General features: G+C 32.3%; 3 protein-coding genes and 1 long non-coding RNA gene across 15 annotated transcripts; 1 reads left to right on the plus strand and 3 right to left on the minus strand.

Moving 5' to 3' along the window:
- Nucleotides 1–1,240: 1,240 nt before the first annotated feature.
- On the minus strand, nt 1,241–6,561 carry LOC107009127. 12 transcript variants are annotated; one of them, XR_003576851.1, is made up of 10 exons: nt 6,260–6,531; nt 5,499–5,977; nt 5,377–5,389; nt 5,194–5,288; nt 4,273–4,574; nt 4,125–4,181; nt 3,916–4,032; nt 1,984–3,840; nt 1,830–1,876; nt 1,241–1,705 (listed from the first exon to the last, which is right to left on the minus strand). It is a non-coding gene; the product is annotated as an uncharacterized LOC107009127 (long non-coding RNA). The 12 variants fall into 12 exon arrangements; XR_001455365.2 differs by having other exon boundaries at nt 1,984–3,003; nt 3,762–3,840; nt 4,273–5,288; nt 5,377–5,977; nt 6,260–6,561; XR_003576848.1 differs by having other exon boundaries at nt 1,984–3,622; nt 3,762–3,840; nt 4,273–5,288; nt 5,377–5,977; nt 6,260–6,545.
- A 1,818-nt stretch (nt 6,562–8,379) lies between these two features.
- Nucleotides 8,380–10,360, minus strand: LOC107009006. Its single transcript, XM_015208252.2, has 3 exons — nt 10,202–10,360; nt 9,926–10,014; nt 8,380–8,760 (listed from the first exon to the last, which is right to left on the minus strand). The coding sequence occupies exons 1-3, from the start codon at nt 10,238–10,240 to the stop codon at nt 8,613–8,615; spliced, it is 276 nt and encodes a 91-aa protein (XP_015063738.1). The 5' UTR covers nt 10,241–10,360; the 3' UTR covers nt 8,380–8,612.
- Nucleotides 10,361–15,504: 5,144 nt separating this feature from the next.
- LOC107011336 lies at nt 15,505–18,619 on the plus strand. The gene is made up of 5 exons (XM_015210795.2): nt 15,505–16,086; nt 16,211–16,478; nt 17,812–17,910; nt 17,986–18,197; nt 18,337–18,619. Exons 1-5 carry the CDS (start codon nt 15,635–15,637, stop codon nt 18,410–18,412), a joined length of 1,107 nt encoding a protein of 368 aa, XP_015066281.1. The 5' UTR covers nt 15,505–15,634; the 3' UTR covers nt 18,413–18,619.
- Nucleotides 18,620–19,548: 929 nt separating this feature from the next.
- Nucleotides 19,549–21,016, minus strand: LOC107011337 (probable galacturonosyltransferase-like 10). Its single transcript, XM_015210796.2, has one exon. It carries the CDS (start codon nt 20,929–20,931, stop codon nt 19,834–19,836), a length of 1,098 nt encoding a protein of 365 aa, XP_015066282.1. The 5' UTR covers nt 20,932–21,016; the 3' UTR covers nt 19,549–19,833.
- Nucleotides 21,017–22,531: the final 1,515 nt, after the last annotated feature.

Consider the following 22,531-nt stretch of genomic DNA (forward strand, 5'->3'; position numbering starts at 1 on the left):
ACATTTTGCAGAATGGGTAGGTATACTTTTGAAGTTCAATTGCTTGCGATCACTAGTGAGTTTGACTAACTCAAGCCTATGTACAATATATGGACTTGCGCTATTTTAAATGGTGAGAAATTGAGTTCATGAATTGAACATTTTTCTTCAAATTGATGGTAAAGTTTCTACTCGAATACCTCAATATCAACCGATGGCACACTACCACCGCCATGGGTTTTAGGCGTTGGTAGTACAATTACGCAGTCCTCTCTGAAACAGAGTCCATAAAAGTACTAGAAATATGGATGATGAGTCATCCACCATTTTGTTATATCGTTTACGACTCCAAGAGGATGATGGCTCATCATCCATATTGATGACCAAACAAACACTGTTACTCCTAGCATCGCAAATTCAAAGGCTTCGTTGTAGAGCTAATTATGAGGTTCACTGTTACATGAACAAGATAGAGGAGTTAGGACAGAAGTTGGTTTATAGACTTGGAGATAATAATGATGAAGGTGAACCATTATTATCGCTCTCTATTTAAGATTCGAAAAAGTAAGGGTGTCAAATGAGCTGGGTTGAATTGAAATTAGAGATATTAAACTGAGTTGAGATAGAAATCGCTTTGGATCTTGACGCGTGGACTCAGATGGGTTAAAAATGAGTTGGGTCTTAACTATTAATCACAATTCGAATTTTCGCTCAAGATTTTTTTTTAAAAAAAGTAACAGATGGATGGATAAATTCTAAAAATGTAAAAACAGATAATAATTCGTACCTTCAGTATAGGAACATATCTTAGTAAAAAGTTTTAAAACAGGTTAAAATTGGAGATTTAATTGAGCTCAATTGATGATTTTGTTAAACTGAGTTTAGGTTTAAATGGGCTGAGATTGAAATCAATTCAAATTATCTTGAGCCCAACCCTTAAAATTCTGGACGGGTTGATTCATTTTTGACACCCAGTCGAAGAACTTCGTAAGCCTTATTTGGTTCCCTAGGGAAAGAGAAGGAGATAGACAGCAAGAGAAAGGGAGGCTTTACATTGTTGCTGGGGAGATATATGACAACAACAGCATGGATGAATTCCATTTGCGTTCTCTCACTCTTGCAACAACTTGAGGCTTCAAAGAATTTCAAAACCATATTGCTGGAGTAGACTATATAGTAGCCCTTGAAAGTGATGTTTTTGCTTACACTTACAATGGCAATATGGCTAAGGCTGTTGTAAAGTCATAGAAGGTTTGAAGGATTTCAGAAGACCAATAGCCCTTACAGGTTCAATTTTGTAGGATTGATCAACTCGTACATCTCTTTGGAAGAGTTTGCTTCAAAAGTTAAGGTCTTACAATCCAACAAATTAGGAGCACCTTACCTTTTGTCCTCAGACAAGCCGGTGAATCACCAAGATTAGAGGAGAACTTTTATGCAAATACTCAACAAGAGACCAAGTTCGAAGGTTGCTTCACAAAGTTTTGTTAGATTATAAGTTGGTCCAATCAGTAAAACAAATATGTATGACATGTCCTTGTTAACATTGGCATGTCTGGCTTTGCAACCAAAAGAAGCTAGAAATGTGGTTTAGCATTGTTCTCCCATAATGCTTGCATTCAATTTGTTTAAGGGAACTCAGAGGAATCCCAAATCCACTGGACAACAGCGGCAGGGAGAAGGAGACGCACTTGTGCAAAGCAAGTCATCCCCACTGCATGCAATCCTATAGACAATAACAACCATCTCAAGTTGTGAACATTAAAGTTGTCAAGCAAAATAAATTATGTACAGCAGCAATAATACAATAGAAAAGATGATGTTAGTCCAACATTTTGCAAAAAAATTACCATGTCTTTCTCCCATCAGCACCGTCCATCTCGTGAAAAGCCAGATCCTTCAAGAGAAAGTAACATTTCAGATGATGAAGTAAAATACTAAATTGAACAGAACTTTCTGCACATCAAAATGCATTAGATCAATGTCAAAGAAACTGAAACTTACCATCGTCATCCACCTTAACATAGCAGGTCCCAATGCCTATAGCAACAGATACTTGGTGAAACTAGGTTAAGTTCAAACTAGGAGTGCACTACTTATAAGAATAACAAACATAAAACAACAAAAAGAACAGACCTATAAGGAAGTAAATCTCATGGAAAAAAGAAATAGAGTATTGCTAAAAGAATGTTCATTTGGGGAAAAAAATTATGATACTTGAATTAAACATCATACTAAGAGGAGAAAAGGTATATCAATTTCATATTAAGCATATGTCCTCATCATTAGAAGTAGGAAATGAAGGAACGTAAGAATTCATTCAAGAGCCTCACCGCCCACTTGCCATATTCTCAGCAACCCACCTCTATTTACCCTCAAAACATTAATAAAATCAGAACATATATTACCCATTCTCTTACATGGTACAATTTCAACTTTTAAGAAACAATCAAAATCAGAAAGTCTAGACCATGTGAAGGAAAATGGCCACCCAGGGCTTTTATGAAAGTCGGTCCGATTGAGTGTCTTCATTTAAAATATTACAAATCACAACTTCTTATGATTAAACTACTTAATTTTTTACAGTTGTACGAGTGGAGCCTTCAAGAACAACTCATCATCTTTCCATTCAATACCTAGTAAAATGATAAAGAATAATAAAACTTTGAAAGGGTAAATGAGTACCTTGGTGGCACCAGCATCTAGGATGTTGAAAACCAACTCCTCAACATAAGTGCAGAACTTCAAAAATTATCAGGGCTTACCAGATAAGGGAGGCAACCATCCCTCACAAATCCAACATTTCATTAAAATGCCTCATTCTTGAGCTGATTATCTCTTTTGGATTTACTAAGTGTCTTTACACTTGGTACTTTTGTGAGCTCTTGCTCAGGAGTTTCTTCATCTCCATCTTGTATATTGCTTAGGTCAAATTGTATTTGCAAGTTATTTGTATGCAGAGGTTAGGCTCCAGCGCCCCTCTCGATCTCCGTTTGAATTATCAAATACACTCCCCTTGTGGGACTTATTAAAAAAAAAAACAGAGCTTGTTACTTATCAAAAGATGGAGATACATCGCGAATGAAAAACATTAAAACTGCAAATCAGAAGGGCGTAGGTTCAATATCTCCCCCCATTAATCATGAAAAAGTTATTGCCCCTTATGCATAGTAAAAGGTTAAATTTGACCCTTTTCCCTTTTTTCTTCAGCAAATTGAGGCTCAGATTTGTGTAATGATAAGGCGAAAGAAAGGCCAACCACGCCATAGCTGCAACACTCGGTTGCATGTGTGAGTTATGCATCTCAATTACAGGACATACCGGGTTGCCCCCCCAAGATAAAGGTTGGGTAATCTCAATGCCCGAATTTAGTTAGCCCAGAAATCATGACTGCTTCTTTAATAATTTTTATAGTCATGTTGTTGTAGTGTAGTTGTGTGTATTGAGCATACGTCTAAGGGTGGAAAAAAATCAAAGAAACCCAGAAACTCAAGTGTACTCTCTCTGTCTCTTTCTTTTTTAAGGGTTGTTGGTTTGTTCTAATAAATGGAGAATCATAGGCAAAGCATAGAGAGAAAGACAACCACTCTTGATAGAAATCCCATACTTTCTGCTGCCTCATTCTTGCCTTTTTAAGGCTAACCTAACAAAGAAAATTCACAAAACTTCAAGCGTCTTTTAGCCAATCATTTCTCCTGAGGCTCAAATTTGTTATAAAAACCAGACAAAAGGAGACAAAGCAACCGCCATGGCTGCAGATTTCGGTTGCAAAGATGCCTTACCGGGTTGCCTTGGACCTCACCAAGACAAGGGTAGCTCCAAGGAGAAGGAGAAGCAAGTGTGCAAAGCAGGTCCTCCTCGCTGCATGCAAATGAACAAAATCTAAGAAACTAGACAGGTAATATCCTTAAGTTAGCTGGTATAACAAAGACGGACCTTTCCATATCAACAATTTTGAAGGAGACACTCGGATGCACAAGGGCGATTCTTAATTAACAGAGACTCTTCAGAGAATGCAAGACCCTCATTGGCCTTCAAATTATATATGCAAACCTAAAGATCAATCAGGATGGAGTACAACTTTAGAATCAAAGTATGTAAATCAATATTTTTTATTTGTTTGAATTGTAGAAAATTAGAAGTACTTGGAGTGCATTTGCTACCGTCGAACTAGTTGGTTGTAATAGCATCACGAACAATGACTACAAAGAGAAAAATCCCAAAAAATTTACTTATGAGCAAACAGTAGTCAACACTCAACACATGTATCAGGTAGTCTTATATACAGATTACCTGTTGTACAATTATTTTGTCTACAATCATTGAATCCAAGGTACAAACACTTGCCGTCTTGTCAACAATGGCAAGAACAAAGACAAAGTTAGTAGTTTTATACCTATCCTAATGGATACTACCAACTAAAACTCAAAAACTGTACCTTTAAAACCTTACAATATCCATCTGGCCTCCCGTGATTTTAGTACCAATTTCCAACAAAAAGCATCCGAAATCTAAGAGTTCGGAGCCTCTACTTTTCAGCCAAAGCTTGCGGGGGAAGGGATGCATATCATCTGAAATGTTGTATTTCGATGTCGCTGGTGTAAAGCAAGCATTCAAAACCATGGTTCAAATGGCCAGACAAAAAGGAAACACAACAGAAGATGAAGAATCAGGCACATATACTGTCTCTATAAGCTGGGCTAAAAGTACCTAATCACCAATATGTATGTTCCAACTCAACTTCAGCTGGAATAAGTAATTAAAACATCTCTAGATACAGTAGTGAGCAACAAAAAATATATTTCATATCTCACTCTCTGTGTGTGTGTATATATACACACTTCCAGCCCTCCCCTTTTTGGGGACGCGGCACAGGTAGAGAAAATATATTATAGCAAATGAAGAACCGGGAATGCGATGTACGTGAACATCTTGCAATAAAACCAAAATCTAAATCTAAAAAATCAATGTTTTGTGCAGCCATACCAGTCCTCCCAATTACAAGTAAAATCACAAAATAATAAGTAAAAGAACATCTATAAAAAGATATTAATGAACACAAACTGTCAAAGAGCCTATCAGTTGAGCAATGCATGCAATTGTATAAACAACAACAACCATTCCAATCTATCAACATCATAGTTGTCATGCAAAACAGCAGCAGCAATACAATAGAAAAGATGACGTTAGTACAGCATTTTGCAAAAATATCACCATATCTTTCTCTCATAAGCACCCGTCCATCTCGTGAGACACCATCAAAAGAAAGTACAACTTCAGGTGATGAAGCACAAACTGAGCAGAGCTTTCTGCAAATCAAAATGCATCATATCAATATCAAAGAAACTAACACGAATCAAAATGCATCATATCAATATCAAAGAAACTAACACTTACCATTGTCATCCACCTTAACATAGCAGGTCCCAATGAGAACAACAAACACAAAAGAACAAGAACAGTCTTATAAGGAAGTATTGGTAACCAAAGGAACATAAGAAATAATTGAAGAGCCTCACCGATCAATGCCTTTTGTGCAAGCAACACACAGATTCACTGGTGCGATAAGTCTAAACAATTAAAACTACATGAAAGCACGAGTTGCCATCGTTAGTCACTTAACTATGATGTTCCCCGCAGCCCACCTCTACTAATCCTCCAAACATTTACAAAATCAGAGAATATGAACCATATCATTCCCCATTTTCTTACATCGCATAATTTCCCTTTTTTAAGAAACAATCAAAGTCAAAAAGTCTAGACCGTGTAAAGGAAAATGGCCACTGAGGGCGTTGACGAAAATCTGTCCAATTGAGTGTCTTTTAGAGTTGTTCGAGTGGGGCCTTCAAGAACAACTTCACATCTTTCCATTCAACAAGGAATATTAAAACTTTGGAACGGCACCAGCATCAAGGCTGTTCAAAACCAATTCCTCAACAACCCTTGTGAAATCATACAAGATAACCTCTGACCAAAATACTTAACGCTTCCCGTCTCCCTAAAAAAAGTAAAAACAAATACTATAACTGTTGAACATCCTTAACATCAAGAATGACAAAACAATTTGTTTAAAAGAAAAGGATTTTTTGAATTTACTTCATATTTTCAATGACATATATTCTTGGAAACTACAATTTCCTTGATTTTCTTAAATATGTATCTAAGAATGTCAATGTAACTTCAAAAAGGCATCAAGTTCTTGATAATTTCTTAAGAAACATGCATGCAATAATTTCAAGAAAATACAATATCATGATAATGGGAAGAACAATAGCATTACTTAGCAGATAGATTGGTTTAGGGCTTTGATCGAACAACGTCAAATTGTCAATGGACAGTTAAGAGCAGCAATTCGGTGGACTACTCTATGATGCGCTGGTAGCGGATGAAGCTCCGGTTCTTTAATTTGAAATCAGGGGAAGAAAGGCGGTGGTGACGTCTAAAATACGCTACTTTTATAGTTTCCAAAACGAAAACTTTTGTTAATACACGCATTTTTTTTTTTATAAAAAAAAGATGGTTAATACAAAATAAATTACTTTTTGTTAATTTTTATCCTAATAGTGCCCATTTATTTATTTTACTTAATTATTAATTGGTGCAAATTCCGGTGTATAATAGGGTGGTAAATGATGTATTATAATGTTTAACTTCTCTTAGGTTATTGCTGTATACCAGTTGAACAATTTAACTTATGCGATTTTTATTGGTCAATTAAAAATTTAAAATTTATGATTAAAATTTTTAATTTCAAATTAAGATTATAAATTCTTTTTATATAATATTAAATAGATTTTTTTTAAAATATTGAATTTAGACCAATAAAATTAATTATTTTTTCGAATTCACAGGTATATTACGTACATTTATAGTTGTTATTCCATAATTAAAATATAATATTTCAAATAATGTAAATATTTTTATACTAAAGAAATCAAAATCTTATATTTTAATAAACTAAAAATTAAATGAATATACCAAAAAATACAATTTGAATTCATTATGTTCATCTGTCAAACAATAGTTGTCCATCATTGATTTTGCAGTTTTTAAAAAAATTATAAATAAAAGGATACTTTTACTAGATCATCCTTTAAATATAACAGATATAATGTCTTGAAAAATGTTATGAGAAAATTACTATAATTAATGATAATAATAAATTAGAAACTAAATAATAGTGAAAAAAAGGATAAATAAACTCTCGAATTATCGTAAATGGTATGTAGATACCTTTTGTCATGCTTTTGGGATATTGATGTCCCGCCGTTCAAAAACAAGAGCATATATACCCTTTATACTAACGGACATCCACATGTCATAATATTATCCACCGATTCAACATTTATTAAATATCGGATCGACGAATAAGATTGTGTCACGTGTCCCTATTTAGTCTTTCGTTAGAGTGAAAGACATAAATACTTTAATTTTTGGACGGTAAGGACACCTATGTCCCAAAAATATGAAAGAAATTATCTGCGTATTATTCACGATAGTTAAGGAATATATTGTCCTTCTGCCCAATAATAGTTGATTGATTCAAAAAAGCTATCAAGTTAAGAAAAAAATTGAAGAGCAATGTCTCTCTTTTTTTTTGTAAATTTTCCTACTATACCGAGATTATTTCTCTGATTACAATTTCTCTGATGACGATAATTATACCCTTGAAATTAGCAATACAAATAATAACAATTGTGGTCATCATTATCACCCGTTAATAAAATATTCCCTCTATTTTAAAAAATATGATCTAATTTAATTTAGAACGGAGTTTAATAAAAAAAAAGAATAATATTTTAATTTTGTAGTTCTAAATTAAAATTATGTCTAATTTACTAATATGCTCTTTACTTTTGTGATCTTAAACATGCCACGTGAAAAATTAAAGTGTTGCCAAAAAATAAAAGGGTTATTCTTTTTTAAACAGACTAAAAATGAAATAGGATCATTTTTTTTAAACGGACGGAGTAATTATTGGTACAAAAAGAAAGTATTGTTTTTGTTTTTAAAGTAGAAGAGTGGTTTTGAGCATTGGTAAGGTCTAAGATCATGAAAGAACATAAATCGTTGCAGGAGAAATTTATGGTAACAACAGCATAGATGAATTCCGATTGCATTACCCGAATGTGTTCTCTCACTCAACCCTTGCAACAACTGAAGACCTCAAGAATTATCAAAACCGTCTTGCTACTCTAGACTATATGGTAGCCCTTGAAAGTTATGTTTTTGTTGTGCAAAGATCATAGAAGATTTGAAGGATTTTCGAGAGACCAATAGCCCTGACAGATTGAATTTTGTAAGATTGAGGGTGAAATCTCTTCGGAAGAGCACCTTACCTCAGACAACCCGGAAAACCACAAAAGATTAGACAACCTTCACGTAAAATAGTGCTATTCATGCATGAAAGTAAATGAATTTTTCTTCCGGAAAACAACAGTTCAATATTATATGAAAAGATGTGCCCTGTCAAAAGAGAGGAACTTGTGGTTCTGATTACATTTATTCAAGTTTCTTTCAAATATCTTTTAGGCCCATCGCAGGCCAGAAAAATGCATTTCATGTCTATCTCATTCAATGGAAAAGAAGACAAAGAATAATGGTGTTAATCCAAATTAAACTTGACTAGGGCATTAGTTTGGATTACTGAAGAAGCCGTTGATTGATGGCATAATCTCTGGAGACTTGTTTCGAACAAACTTCCTTAGAGCATGCTCTGAATATTTCTCCCCTTCTGAAAAATTATCCAGCACTCCTGCTGCCCTGTTTTCCTTTGTCACCCTGAGAATTTTGCAAACATCAAGACACGGTCAGTAGGGTGTGGGGGTGGATGCAACTTGCATGTGGAGAGTTCAGTAGGGGTCAACTGAATCACCTATCAAAAGATAATATCGTGCAAATAGGGTAAAACATTTTATGTCAAATAAATAAATTGGGAATCGCATCGACACAAAAGAGCTTCTAGTATAGTAGCAAATGTCACTCAAAAATTGCTTTCGGTCACGTGTTCTAAATCTCGGGTGTGGCTTTTACACTTTTCAAATAATCTCCTTCATAATATTCCAAACTCTGCCACAGCTAAAAAAGATGCAATCTAGTACCAACACAACTTAAATGTGGGCGGTTTCATTGCCTAGCAGATGTTATACCAGTTGATCAACTGACTTGATTTGTACCACCAACAAAGAATCAAATAAAATTGATCCAAAATTAGAGAAATTTTACCAGGTTTTCCCTCTTCCGTTTCTCAGTCTCGCATTTGTAACCTAATATGTTGCTTTAAAGTCATACCAGTTAAACTCTTAGAGGCTTTCCTTCTTTATCGAATTATTGATTGTCTAAGAATACTCATGTAGATCACAATCAGTGGTGGATCTATGTATTACTAATTGGTCCTGTCAAATCCAGTAGCTTTAGTTGGCTCGAAGTATGTGGGTTTTAAATTCACTAAATAAGTACCAAAACAATAGAATTCGAAACAAGTAAGTCGATACAGGAAATCTTGAAAATTGAATCCGTTCAACTGTTAAATCCATCGCTAACCCACACATATACATATATCCTTTCATCAGCATCTAAACAAACAATAAACATAAAGGAGACATGCAGTTTTTAGGGAGATAAATAAGGGTAGATCAATCACTCGTTTCCTTTTATAAAAAATATGTATGTTTATATGAAAAGGGAAAATGGCTCGACCTATAATCTACAGGTTACAGGGTGGTGGATTGGGCAGCCTACCAATGGAGTTAGTTACCTTGGATTGTTAAATCAATCGATCAACTAAGCCTAAAATTCTAAGCTATCACATGAATTCTCTACATACATGCCCGATCTAGTTCTCGAATTGACGTGACAATCTTTAATTCGACAAAGTATCCAATTAAAGTTGGCTAAATCAAATTAACACAAATTAGACAAGGCATAAACGAATATGAAGAGGTACCTGACTTCAGGGTTGGTGCAGATATTACGAACCAATTGCATTCCACAGATCCCTACAGCAACGCCTACGGCTGCAAAAAGTGGGTACACCTGCGCCACCACAAATATAGAAAATATATAATCACCCAGATCTAATCGTTAAACCAACATTCAACCCTAAACTAGAAAAGCCCCCAATAATCCATTAAAAATCGCCGATATCATAGGAAGTTTTTACAAAATCTTTATAATAAGGAAATAGAAGGGAGGAGATCTATGGCGGAAGAATAAAACGAACCTCGGGCCTCAGCCATCGATTAATGGTGGAAGAAGCCATAGAAAAACGGGGGAAAGAACACGCAAACTTTACGATCTTTTTGAGACTGTTGATGATGATGACCTAACCTGTTCATTTCGCCCCCTACCCTATTTATATTCTCGCGAAATCGAAATTCCTCATTGACTGCTATTTGCATTATTTTCAATTTACGAAAAGGCCCATAAAGTTTTAAAAAAAAGTCATTGAAGCTCTAAATTTTTTTTCCAATTTCTAGAATGACTTGAAAAGTTTTTGAAAATACATACTCAACATTAAATACGGTAAAATCTCATATAACGTGTTATTTTTTTTTATTTATTATAGCAAAATTTGTTAAATAGAATGTAGACTTTTTAAAAACAATTAGTTGATATAACAATATTTTATGGATATTTAATTTTTTTTTATAAATAGATCAGATTATATTAAAATTTTCATGAAGACATGCATATTTTCTTTACTTCCTTTTAATTAAGTGAAAATGTAAACTATTATATACGTTTATAAAAGATAAAATAAATAAAATAAACATCTCTCTGGCATTTGATTTGTAAACATTAATTTTTAAAACAAAGATCTTGTGATATTTATGTCAACATTCCAATATTTTAGAACTTGTTTTTACATTATTAAACTAGGTACATAGTTGTAGTTGGCTAATTTGCTTACTTTTTTTTTTAGAAAAATGACACAAAAAATAAGAAAAAGAAGAAGAAATTACCTATTGATATTTATCAGTGTGTTATCTTCCGATGAACGAATGAAATTTTAAATCCATAAATTGGTAGTGTTTCTACTAACATGGGTGTTATGCAACAATATTTCAAATGTTAATCCGACCATGTTCAACAATTTTAGAGTTAAACGTCTTTTTTTTTTTGGAAACTTTAACACATAGCCACTAAAAATAGCCTAATAATTTTTCATTATTATAGTTTGATAATTGCAATTCGTAGCTACATGTTTATAGAGAGGTAAGAGGCGAGCGAGACTGGGACAGAGAGGGCAAAAAGTGGGAGAGAAGTGAATTGTATATGTATATTGATTAGATAATTGTATGTTATACATATGTATTTGTATATATGGCAAGCGAGATTGAGAGAGAGAAGAGAGGCGAGCGAGAGAGGGCAGATAATAGGAGAGAGGCGAGCGAGGAGGGGCAAAGAGTAAGAGAGGAGTAAATTGTATATGAATATTGATGAAATAATTATATATTATACATATATAGTTGTATATTCTGGCGAATTATACATATACAAACGTGGCTAATATACAAAGTTGAAATCAACTTACATGATAAATATATAATATTAGCCATTAATAATAATAATTATAACTATAACTTAATAAATTATTAAATAGTATAAATATACCTAATCTTACAATTTTCCTTTTTTCCTTTTTAGGGTATGAATAACAATCACAACTCCTAAGAGGCAAATTTGCATGCTATTTAATTCTAATAAAGAAGTGTAAAAAGAAGAAAAAAAGTGTCTCTAGTAGTAGCAACAAAAGCGTTACATAACAACTGTATATAATAAAATTAATAAATGCATACGATTGGACCGACCATTCTAATTGGTTGGCTCCTGGCAAGCTACAACTATCAAAAGCGTCCCATGCATGAACAAATGGCCTACTTATTTGACCATTTTCTCATTGGCCCTTCATGAATTAAACAATTGATTCTCATTTTTCCACTTTTGCCACTACTAAACCCAAATTTGACAAACTCTGTTTGGGCCTCCATCCCGTATCTCTGACCTAACATCAAATTTGATTGGGCAAATAACATAAATAACATACTTTTAGAATTAAATAATCATTTGTTCCTTATTAATTTTTAATGATCAAAATTTTTTAAAGCAATACAAAAATATGGATACATAATAAGGCTAATACAATAAAAAGGTGGCACATATATTATATATTTTTGTTCATATTTTTGTATTCGCTTCATTTTTTATCATATTTTTGTATTTGACTCATTTTTTTGTCATATTTTTGTATCCCCCTCATTTTTTGTCATATTTTTGTATCCGCCTCATTTTTACATTTTTTATCACGTTTTGTGTCCGTCTCATTTTTTTTCACATTTTCGTATCGTGCCTCAATTTTTATCACATTTTCGTATCCGCCTCATTTGACTTAAAAATAAGGGATTTTAGGTATTTTTAAAACTAATAAGGGATAAGGGTAATAAATGAACTTAAGAGAGGAATTTTTGTCATTTTTCTAATTTTATATAAGATTTAATATTTTAAGCTTCGATTCATATTAACTTTTACATTAAATTTAATATGTAATAGTATTACATCAAATTTAGTGTAATAATATTCATCACATCAATTCACTTATTAATTTTAACAGTATTTTACTATATAAATTTTTAACTAGACATTATTATAAATAATATGTTTAATTAATTCTCTTTTATATTTGATTATTTTGTATGTAATATTTTTATAATATTAGTTTTAGATATAAAATTTAGCTTATTTTTATAAAACAATTTTTTTACATATGATTGTTTTAAAAAATTAAAATTTATATTAATTCTACTATAAATTATAATTGAATATAACTATAATTAACCTTCACAAAAATTTAAAATGTAAACATATAATTTTGTAAACAAATAATACAATATACTTAAAAATAACTGAAAATAATAACCATTCGACAAAGTAGTAATTGATATTCACCATAAATTATATATGGTGAATGTTTTAGAAGAATTTGTTTTATCAAATAAGAAAATATAAATGAAATAAGAAATAACAATATAATAATGAAGAGAAAAATATATTCATTTTTGATGTAAAATACATCAAAAATAGTGTTGATACTAAATTTGGTGTAAAATTTGATGTTTGAATTTGAGATGCCCTCGTGAGACGATCCACAAATAATAATGTCATTTTTTTTATGTATTCAATATTTTAAAATATTTATATAAATCAAAATTATTTAGTTCGATCAAATTTATAACTGAAATTCTAATTTCATCTTTATATGTTTGTATTTATTGTTTTTAACTGTTTGACTTAATTAACGTTATAATAATCAGACCGGTAAATGTAACTTTGAAAAACACAACTACTTCAAGTTTTTCTAGAATATCAAAATAGTTTTTATTTATTTTCCTGTCAAAAAGATTGGTGTTTGGAAATTGAAATCGGAAGGAGTGTTTGTTTGGAATAGGGAAAAGGATATAGCTAGGTAGGGAACACTTGAAATTTGTATAAACACATAACATAGGAAGGTACTTTAAAAAACTTAATATTTTCAAAAAAATTTACTTTACAATTAAGTGAATTTTATTAGAAGTGAAATACAATTCAAAGATTATGAATGTTTGTTAGTCTGGAAAGTTTAGTTTAATTATAAACTATTGTATTTGTTTGAGAATATAGGAAGGAAAACTTACACAAATATATTATATTTGAGGAAATATTACATGTATTTAATAATACAATCTTAATACATGTTATAAATAACAATTTTTAAAAATATATAATTTTATTGATAAATAATATTTATTACATATTTTAATAGAATGTGTCAAATTTCGGACCAAACAAGCATCATATATTTTAAAATAGTTATAATGCATATATATTGCATACACAATTTACTTTTAATACATATTGCAGATTTATAATAATATTGCTATGTATTACTATAAATGATAATAAATAAAATGTATGACTAAAATAAGTAATTATTTATCACATTCATTCAAGTAAATTTTTCATATATAAATCATAAAATGTTAATCAAAATTTTAATAGTTTGACTTTAGAAAAATGATGATAATTAAAAGTGGACTGAAAAAATATTATTTAATTCACGAATCTTTTGCTTTCAAAAGTTTGCATCTCAAAGACGCAAACCCGATTATTTAAAGACATGCACATGTTTCATTTAGTTTCAATGTGGAATTTATGAATTAAAAACACTTTATTCTTTGCACTATTAATGTTGGCTTCTCCTAATTATAATCTGACAAATAAACCTACTTTTCCAAGTTAGGACGCCATTCCTTTTTAATAATTTAGTTAGATATCATATATACTCAAATTGTTAGTAATTTGAGTTTGGTTCCACCTATAGCAACAACAAACAAGGAGAGAAATGTACGAGAATCATAAATATATTCTAATTACTTCTTAGTACTACAAATATTTGTGGTGAGAAAAGACTTAATGAGTTCACTTATTTTATCATTATCGAAAAATCATAAAAGAATATAAGAGTTGAAAATAAAATATCGATCACTTTTTTGTTATTAATATCAATATAAATATTTTACTAGTGACAACCATGTAAGTTAATGTTTCAATTGCCTTTGTCTTTGGTATTCGAAAGTTTTTTCTATTTTTTTAAAAAGTACTTATAACAACCTGAAATGGAATAATATTTAAATAAATTTTACTTTAAGATAGACAGCTATGTTTGTTGGACCATTTGATTGATAAGGATTTACTAGTGTCTATGAGCAAGAAGACCAAATGAAAATTTACTCTACAGCAAAATCATTTTTTTTTTTGAGTTCTTATATTTTTAATATTTTGATTATTGTTTTATCTGTAATGACTATAATTTTGATGACTCGTCAAATTGTCTATATTGTTTATTTCATGACCTTATTTATTCTAATTTTTTTTATATTGCTTTAATTATATTTTTAACGGAGAGTCTTATTGGAGCTATTTTTTTTTATCGCTAAAGTAATAGAAATGTTCGTATTATACTCTATCCTCCTCAATTTAACTTCATGAAATTGCATCAGATATATAATTATTGTTATTATTGTCCATTTGAAGTTTTTTTTTTCATTTCAAATATTCAAAAAAAAATTAAAAATAACTCCGATTAATATTTGTGTTAAAACGTGACTTAAATTTTTAATTAAAAATTAAATACAATATTCTGTCTGTTTTATTTTGAGTGTATTACTTGCTTTTTAAATATATTTTCAAAAAATACCTATTTTTATACACTTAGCATATCCTACTTAAAGATTTCAAAATTTAATTAATTATCAAAATTCCATCAAATCAAAACTAATGAAGTATTTATTTCTTTTTAATAAAAAATTCAGGATTTTTATGTGGAAACGTCACTAAAAAAGAAGATGACCAGATTTTCAAAGATTCTCGCGTTTTACGGAAGGAGTTCACAACCAGGCATACGAGAATGGTGAATCCGTAAATAAATCGAATATCAAGGGCATATAATCGGTAAAATCAGAAGCCAACAAAAACACGAAAAGGAATTGGGTGGGATGAAATGAAAGATGAGGGGGAGAGAGAATCGAAGGGAGACGTGAGAAGTTCGCCGGAGGCATCGCAAGCCACACAATAAAATAGACGAAGGAGAAAAGAAGAAGAAGAATCTCCGTCTTTAATGGCTGCCGCCTCAGCTAGGGTTTTACTCGCATCTCGTCTAGCAGACCTCTCACTGAAGCCTCATCAACATCCTCCTCACCTACCCTCTCCTTTTACCCACCACCTCCTCATCCGTCCCTTACTTCCTTCTCTTTCCGCTTCCACCAGGCGGCGTACGTCCGTTAATTGCCTTATTTCCGGCGTAGACGGCGGCGGTGTTTCGGACGACTTTGTTTCCACCAGGAAATCCGGTTTCGGCAGTGAATTCTCTGTTATTGCCAATATGCTCAAGCGAGTTGAACCGTTGGACACTTCTGTTATATCTAAAGGCGTTTCTGATTCAGCTAAGGACTCAATGAAGCAGACCATTTCTACTATGTTAGGCTTGCTCCCTTCAGATCAATTCTCAGTCACTGTTCGGTTTTCCAAACACGCTCTCGATCGCCTCATTGTTTCTTCTATTATTACCGGGTACCTTATCTCTTCATTTTCATATATGCACAAAGTTGAAAATAGTGATTGTTAATTTGTTAAAGTTGTGGATCAATCTGAATAAGTTATGGTGTATTCGATTGGTGTTGATTTGTGGTGGTAGGTATACTTTGTGGAATGCGGAGTACAGGATATCCTTGATGAGGAACTTTGATATCCCGTCAGATAATTTGAAAGGCTTCAACTCAACGGAAGAGGATGTGAACTCAGGCTCAAAGAGCGAGGGGATAGAGGGGGGAGAACGCGGAGTTGGTGTAAATATGTCTTCTGCGGTTTCAGAGAAAATGGATATTCAAGCTCTTGGGAATTTATCTCCGGAAGCTCTGAAATATGTTCAACAATTGGAAGAAGAACTCTCATCAGTTAAGCAGGTGAAATTCTTCCTCTCTTTTAATCTATTCAAGCTACTGTCTGTGTTTGATTATTTGCCAACTTGGCTTGTCATTTTTAAGTTACAGAGCATTTGGTTACTGCAGGATATTCCAGTGATCTGGTATAGAGATTGTGTGGAGGTTTCTGATATCGATTAAGAAATACTTGTGGCATTTCAACTCATGATGTTTATGGATTAATCTAAGTATTTTTTACCTTAATATGTTTATTGAATGTGCCACTGCAGCTAGTCTATAACGGCTCCTTTTTCAGAACTCATTGATAAATGTCCATCTGATGATTTTTGGAATACTAGCTACTCCATTATGGGTTAAATTTGAGAGGTGTAAGAGTTGTCAACCACTGAAGTTATCAAGTATGTTTGACCGAAATGCTTCCATCATTCATGAATCTTTTCATGTAGAACTCTTCATTGTACAAGTTGTTCATTCTACTACCAAGAGTAGTCTAAACCAAAAGCTATTTGGATTCTTTAATTGGTGCAAAACTTAATCAGTATGAAATTCTAGATACTTTACACATTTGTTAGTCAAGCATGTAAATTTTCTTTGAAGTTATGCTCTCAAAGTAGAGATTTTTAATTATTATACTAAAATTATGAATTAGTTGCTATTGCAAAAAGTTGGTGGATGCAGTAGCTAGTAAGGTTAAGCAGTTACATGTGTGACAGCACATTATTTTAGAAAAAGTGAACATCAAAGTTTCACTTGTGCGTAAATCAAATTTCTGGATAAGTAGTGTCTAAGCCCTGCTCTCTGCAGTTCATTCTTGAAGCATGACCTTAATCATAGAATAATTTTCAGTTGCAAATTATTTTGATAATGTTAAATGGATATTGTCAAGTAAGAGCTGGTGCACAGAGGAATTATGAATTACTACGCCTTCCCCACTCTTCTCCCTGTTGTTTTTATAGATATGCTGGGGGTGAGTGTGTTGTTACTTGCTTAGTTCCAAGTTTATCGCTGCATAAATTAATTAATAGTTATACTGCTGCTCTGTTTATGAAAAATCAGATCTTTGCCTAGATCAAATATTTGACTTCTGGCTAATTATGTTACTTGAACTCAATACTCTTGTGTTTCTTCAATAATTGAGCATTTGAATTTGCTTACATAAGATTGAGACAGTGTACCAGTTTCATTGTCCATATTTCCTTGTCATTGTTCAGCCACGCTTAAAGTCGTACAGCTGAATTCCTTAGGGTACAAACTTGCTCAGTGAAACTGATAATTTCTTGAGTGGCACATTGCTTGACATTGGAAGTAAAAGCTTCAGCTAAACGTTATACTGATCCTTCTCTGTTTCTCTCAGGAACTGCATTCCCAGCAACAGGAAAATTTGCAAATGGAGTATATCAACGAAAGTAACAATGATTTGCTGGAATACCTCCGGTCATTGGAATCTGACATGGTATTGTAGTTATTTGTATGTCATACTGTGTGAGATCCATGAGATTGAATCCTGATGTGTCTGCTACTGGAACAGGTGACTGAACTATCTAGACCATCATCCTTTGAGGTGGAGGAAATTATTAAGGAACTTACTCAAAACATATTGCAAATATTTTTCAAAGAGGACGATGTTAACAAAGAAGAAGATCCTAATTTTAGTGGTGCCAAAGACTATCAGAATAGCGATTCCGAATTATGCGATGCAATAGGCACTTCTCGGGATTACTTGGCAAAACTACTTTTCTGGTTAGTAACGTGACATCTCTGTTATTTATTGCTTTATCTCTTGTAGTCACCAACTGCCTGAGCTTTTCTCAGATATCCTCTAGCATTATCTGAACTGATTCTCCGGAGTAGGTCAATAAAGCATCTTTTTAATTGGCAGGTGTATGTTATTGGGCCATCATTTGAGAGGATTGGAGAACAGATTGCATCTAAGTTGTGTCGTCGGCTTGTTATGAGTTTGCGAAGTACAAAGAGGGATGTACATTCTGCTTCTCTTTTACTTCCTTCTCTTATTCTCTTTCTAGCTCAATTATTTCCTGTTATTTATATAAAAATAATCCACATATCCTGTAAAATTTTGTTCTTGCTAGTCACGAGTAATTGTATGGGAGGGTGTACTGTTGAAAATGATAAATCCATTTCTCAGATCCTCTTTTCCTTGATAGCGTAAAATTGATCAAGTACACTCAAAATGATGCGTGCAATCTGCAGTTTTAGCGAATTCTAATGTACGATAACCATTCGTCACATAAAAACCACTATGTATAACCTCATTGCTCATCCCCCATCAACCTTCTAAAGTTGGTTGCAATAGGACTCTAACCAAAATCAAACATTAAAGGAAAGATTTTCATTGTGCACTGCCTTGTAGGGATGATGTTGGGGGGGTTTATAAACGTGAAGGATGTATCTATCATTTCAATTTTACGTCTGTGAATTTAGAATGATGGAATTTCCTTGAATTTAGAGTGGTGGTTGAAAGACAAGTGTCCGCACTTCACTCAGGATTCAAAATGGTTGGTGAAAAGTGGCTCTTTTGTTGGCAAAAATAAGAAGGGGCATGCTTCTTTGATTGATAAAGTCTGGTGTACTAATTAGAGGTTTATTTATTGGCTGATGGGATTAGGTGAAATTATAATACTAGCATTGTTTTTGAAGTAGTGGGGGTATTGTTTATCTTAATATTGTGGTAGGTAGTCCGAAACTTCATTTTATATTTGGTGTCAAGATACAAGCGATCTAGAATTAGTATTTCTCGACAGAAATATCTTTTCTAAACATGTTAAATGATGCATCAGTTAGAACAAATGTATTCTTGTGGAGGAAAAAACTATGCACGAACTAATACTTCAAAAATATTCATAGTGCACACATCATGTCAAATATAAAATGGTGTATCATACAAATATTGGTGATACATCTTCATCCATTAGGCAGATTATAGCGGCAACAAACTTCAGCAATCCATTTATTAATTTCCAAATGTCTCGTTACTGAACCTTTTGAATCGATGCATTAGGCAGATAGTCAAAGGGCAAAAAATTTCTGAATCTTATACAAAACTCTGTTCTAGAACGTGTATCATTAACTATTCATCGTACTCCAATTAAGACTTCAATATCACAAGAGGAATTATATCTTACAATATTTTCAAAATTAAAAAATATCAAATGAATACTCAGATTATCACAAATATAATGAATGAATAATCGCTTTACACAAATAATTTGCTCTTATACACAAAAGAAATCACTCACAAGGGACTCATCAAAATCGTCCCCTGTACTTAATACTGGATCTAAGTTCTCACTTCTTCGCAATGTAGAAAAAGAATCGCTAAAAGAGTTTTAACTTCTATACACTGATGCTTATACAATCAAATCATAGCTCTTCGCTGTTGATCGTCCAAAGAATCAATTGAGCTTAGTCTATACAGATCATAAGGCATCCATAAAAGATCAACAGGACAAGGATTCCCTTGATCAAGCCTGCCCCAAGGTTTCCCTTTACCACTCCAATGCAACAAACTGACTGGACCTGGATGCAATGTTCTACAACTATTCACCAAGTTATCTCCACCAAGCCCATGTTGATTCCATCTATGATCAATTCCTTCAATTTCCCCTCCAAATACCAACATAAATGGTGGCAATGATCCCAATTCATAAATCCTTTTTTCCTTCTGTATCTTCATCCATTTCTCAATCTTAACTGTATAATCCCCTTTTCTCCATTTCCCTAAATCCATAACCATCACCCCTGTATTGAAATAACAAGGCTTTTTCCCTTGAAACACATTCGATAATTTCGGGTCAGACCAAAAATTGTTGGTGAAATATGTTCTGAAATTTGCTTGACAATACTCTGGAGCTCCAATAATTTTCGAACCAGTTAAAGAAACTGACCATAACTTTTGGATGTCATCAACCAAAACAACATCAGAATCAAGATAAATTACCCTTTCAACACAGGGCTGGATGATCTCAGCTAAATAAGTCCTAGCATAGTTCAATGGATTATCAAGAGCTTGACGAATCGAAGATGATATCAATTTCTTCACTCGAAATTCATTAAAGCTGTAAACTTTGAAACTCAGAGATGGAAATATGGACAGCACCATCTTTCTCAGGTCTTGAAAATCTTTATTCTTTGAAGCCACAAAATGGAAATAAACATTTTCTGGGCAAGATGAATGCTTGAGAACAGAGTGAACTGCTGCTACTGATCCTCTAAAATATTTGACATCAAGAGTCATAGCTACATGTATCAAATTTGGGTCACAAATTAACATATTCGTATCTAAAACTGGACATTCTTGGCTATTACGATACTCTGGAGATTCGACATAATTCAAATACCCATCAATTTTTATATTTCTGGGCTTCTCAACAAAACCTCTGATAGCACTTGCTGGATATAGAAACAGAGAAATCGACAAAAACAGAACAAAGATGAGTTTTTTAGAAAGAACCATAGCAAAAGAAATTTGAATCACAAGGGAAGAAAGAAAAGCAAAGAATGTTTGTTAAAAGTAAACGCGTTTTGAAGTTTTGTGAGAGGTTGAGATATATATAGAGGTTCAGAATTTAGACGAGTATTTGCCTATTGGTCGTATCGCGTTGTTGGAACTTGAAAAGTTTTTAGGAAATCACAAACGCGTTAGGAGAAGAATATTAATTAATTATACTCTTAATGTTTTTACGTTGCCGAAAGATTCTAACTTTTATTAGCACACCATCACAGACATAAGTAAATATAAAACAAGTATACAATTCCTTAATCCCCTCAAATACGATTCTTATATACTCCCACTCTCAGTTTTATTTCGTGGCAATTCACGGAATTTAAGAAATAATAAAGATTTTGAGATATTTATCAAAAAAAGTCTCTTTCCTCATAAATGTATTAAAATACTATCTTTAGAATTAAATGGAACTAACAAAAATAAAAAAAATTATACCTTTAAATACTTACCATATAAAGAAATGCGACATTTTTTTTGGAACTGACCAAAAAGAAAATGATGTCAAATAAAACAAGACGGAGGAAATAGCTTTTTTAAGTAATCATAAATCTATAAGAGAGGAATTTTCAATTTTTCTAGGACTATTGTTTTTCTTTCCCGAGTATGATTGGAATATAAATTTCTTAAACTAATACTCGTTGGGTCCATATTAGGTAAATTTTTGGAGTTTGACGTACCTTAACTAGTGAATTCAATTTCCATTGTTAAGTGATTTAATGAAATAAAAGACATATTAATTAGTTAAAGTTAAGTAAAATTTACTATAAATTTAAACGCATAGCGTAATATGTATGTATTAAATTAGTGTAAATACCGGATAAATTTTACCCCCATAACTAATTAATTATTTTAAAAAATCTCAATATTTTTGGATAGTTCATTTATTTTGAACTATCTAAAAGAGTATTAATGATTCCCTTAATATAATTCCGAGGCAGTACAGATTATGAATTTTCTAAATATATAGGACAAAAATTCAAATCATAATATTATATTATTCTTCTAGAGGTTTGGTTCTTTGATGTTGTTTCGAGGAACCTAAGGTGAAGTGTTAGGTTCGGTCCGGTTCAGTGAATTGTTCCACGCATCAATGCAAAAACATGTGACCACGTGCCCATTGGCAAATAATGTAAAATTTATGACAATTTTAAACTAAACCCGTCTTAATCCGTACACAACATTCTAAATATAGAGTGTGTTTGGTACGAAGGAAAAATTTTCTGGAAAATGTTTTTTCAATTTTCTCATGTTTGGTTGGGACAAAAGTTTTGGAAAATGTTTTCCAAATCAACTTATTTTCCTCAAAATTAAGGAAAATGACTTCCCTTCAAAAATTAAGGAAAACATTTTCTAAAGCTCTCCTCCAATTCTAAATTAAATTTTTTTTTGGAAAAACTTCAATTTTTAAAGAATAAAAATATTTTCAATTTCAAAATTTTATTTTTTCACCCGATCCCTGACCACCCTCCCCAAAAAATTAATTTTGTTTTTTAATAATTTTTTCAACTTCAAATTTTTATTTTTAAACTCCTACCTCCCCCCTGGCCAG

This window comes from Solanum pennellii, chromosome 2 (genome assembly GCF_001406875.1).
Source record: "Solanum pennellii chromosome 2, SPENNV200".
In the NCBI taxonomy this organism is placed as follows: domain Eukaryota; kingdom Viridiplantae; phylum Streptophyta; class Magnoliopsida; order Solanales; family Solanaceae; genus Solanum; species Solanum pennellii.

What these genes read in the sequence shown, in the direction of transcription:
- LOC107009006 (XM_015208252.2), bottom strand. Translation starts at nt 10,240, where the DNA reads ATGGCTTCTTCCACCATTAATCGATGGCTGAGGCCCGAG. An exon ending in ATCGATGGCTGAGGCCCGAG is followed by an intron (nt 10,015 to 10,201) that starts GTTCGTTTTATT and finishes GTGGTGGCGCAG; the next exon opens with GTGTACCCACTTTTTGCAGC. An exon ending in TGCACCAACCCTGAAGTCAG is followed by an intron (nt 8,761 to 9,925) that starts GTACCTCTTCAT and finishes CAAAATTCTCAG; the next exon opens with GGTGACAAAGGAAAACAGGG.
- LOC107011336 (XM_015210795.2), top strand. Translation starts at nt 15,635, where the DNA reads ATGGCTGCCGCCTCAGCTAGGGTTTTACTCGCATCTCGTCTAGCAGAC. An exon ending in GTTTCTTCTATTATTACCGG is followed by an intron (nt 16,087 to 16,210) that starts GTACCTTATCTC and finishes TTGTGGTGGTAG; the next exon opens with GTATACTTTGTGGAATGCGG. An exon ending in TTGGCAAAACTACTTTTCTG is followed by an intron (nt 18,198 to 18,336) that starts GTTAGTAACGTG and finishes TTTAATTGGCAG; the next exon opens with GTGTATGTTATTGGGCCATC.
- LOC107011337 (XM_015210796.2), bottom strand. Translation starts at nt 20,931, where the DNA reads ATGGTTCTTTCTAAAAAACTCATCTTTGTTCTGTTTTTGTCGATTTCT.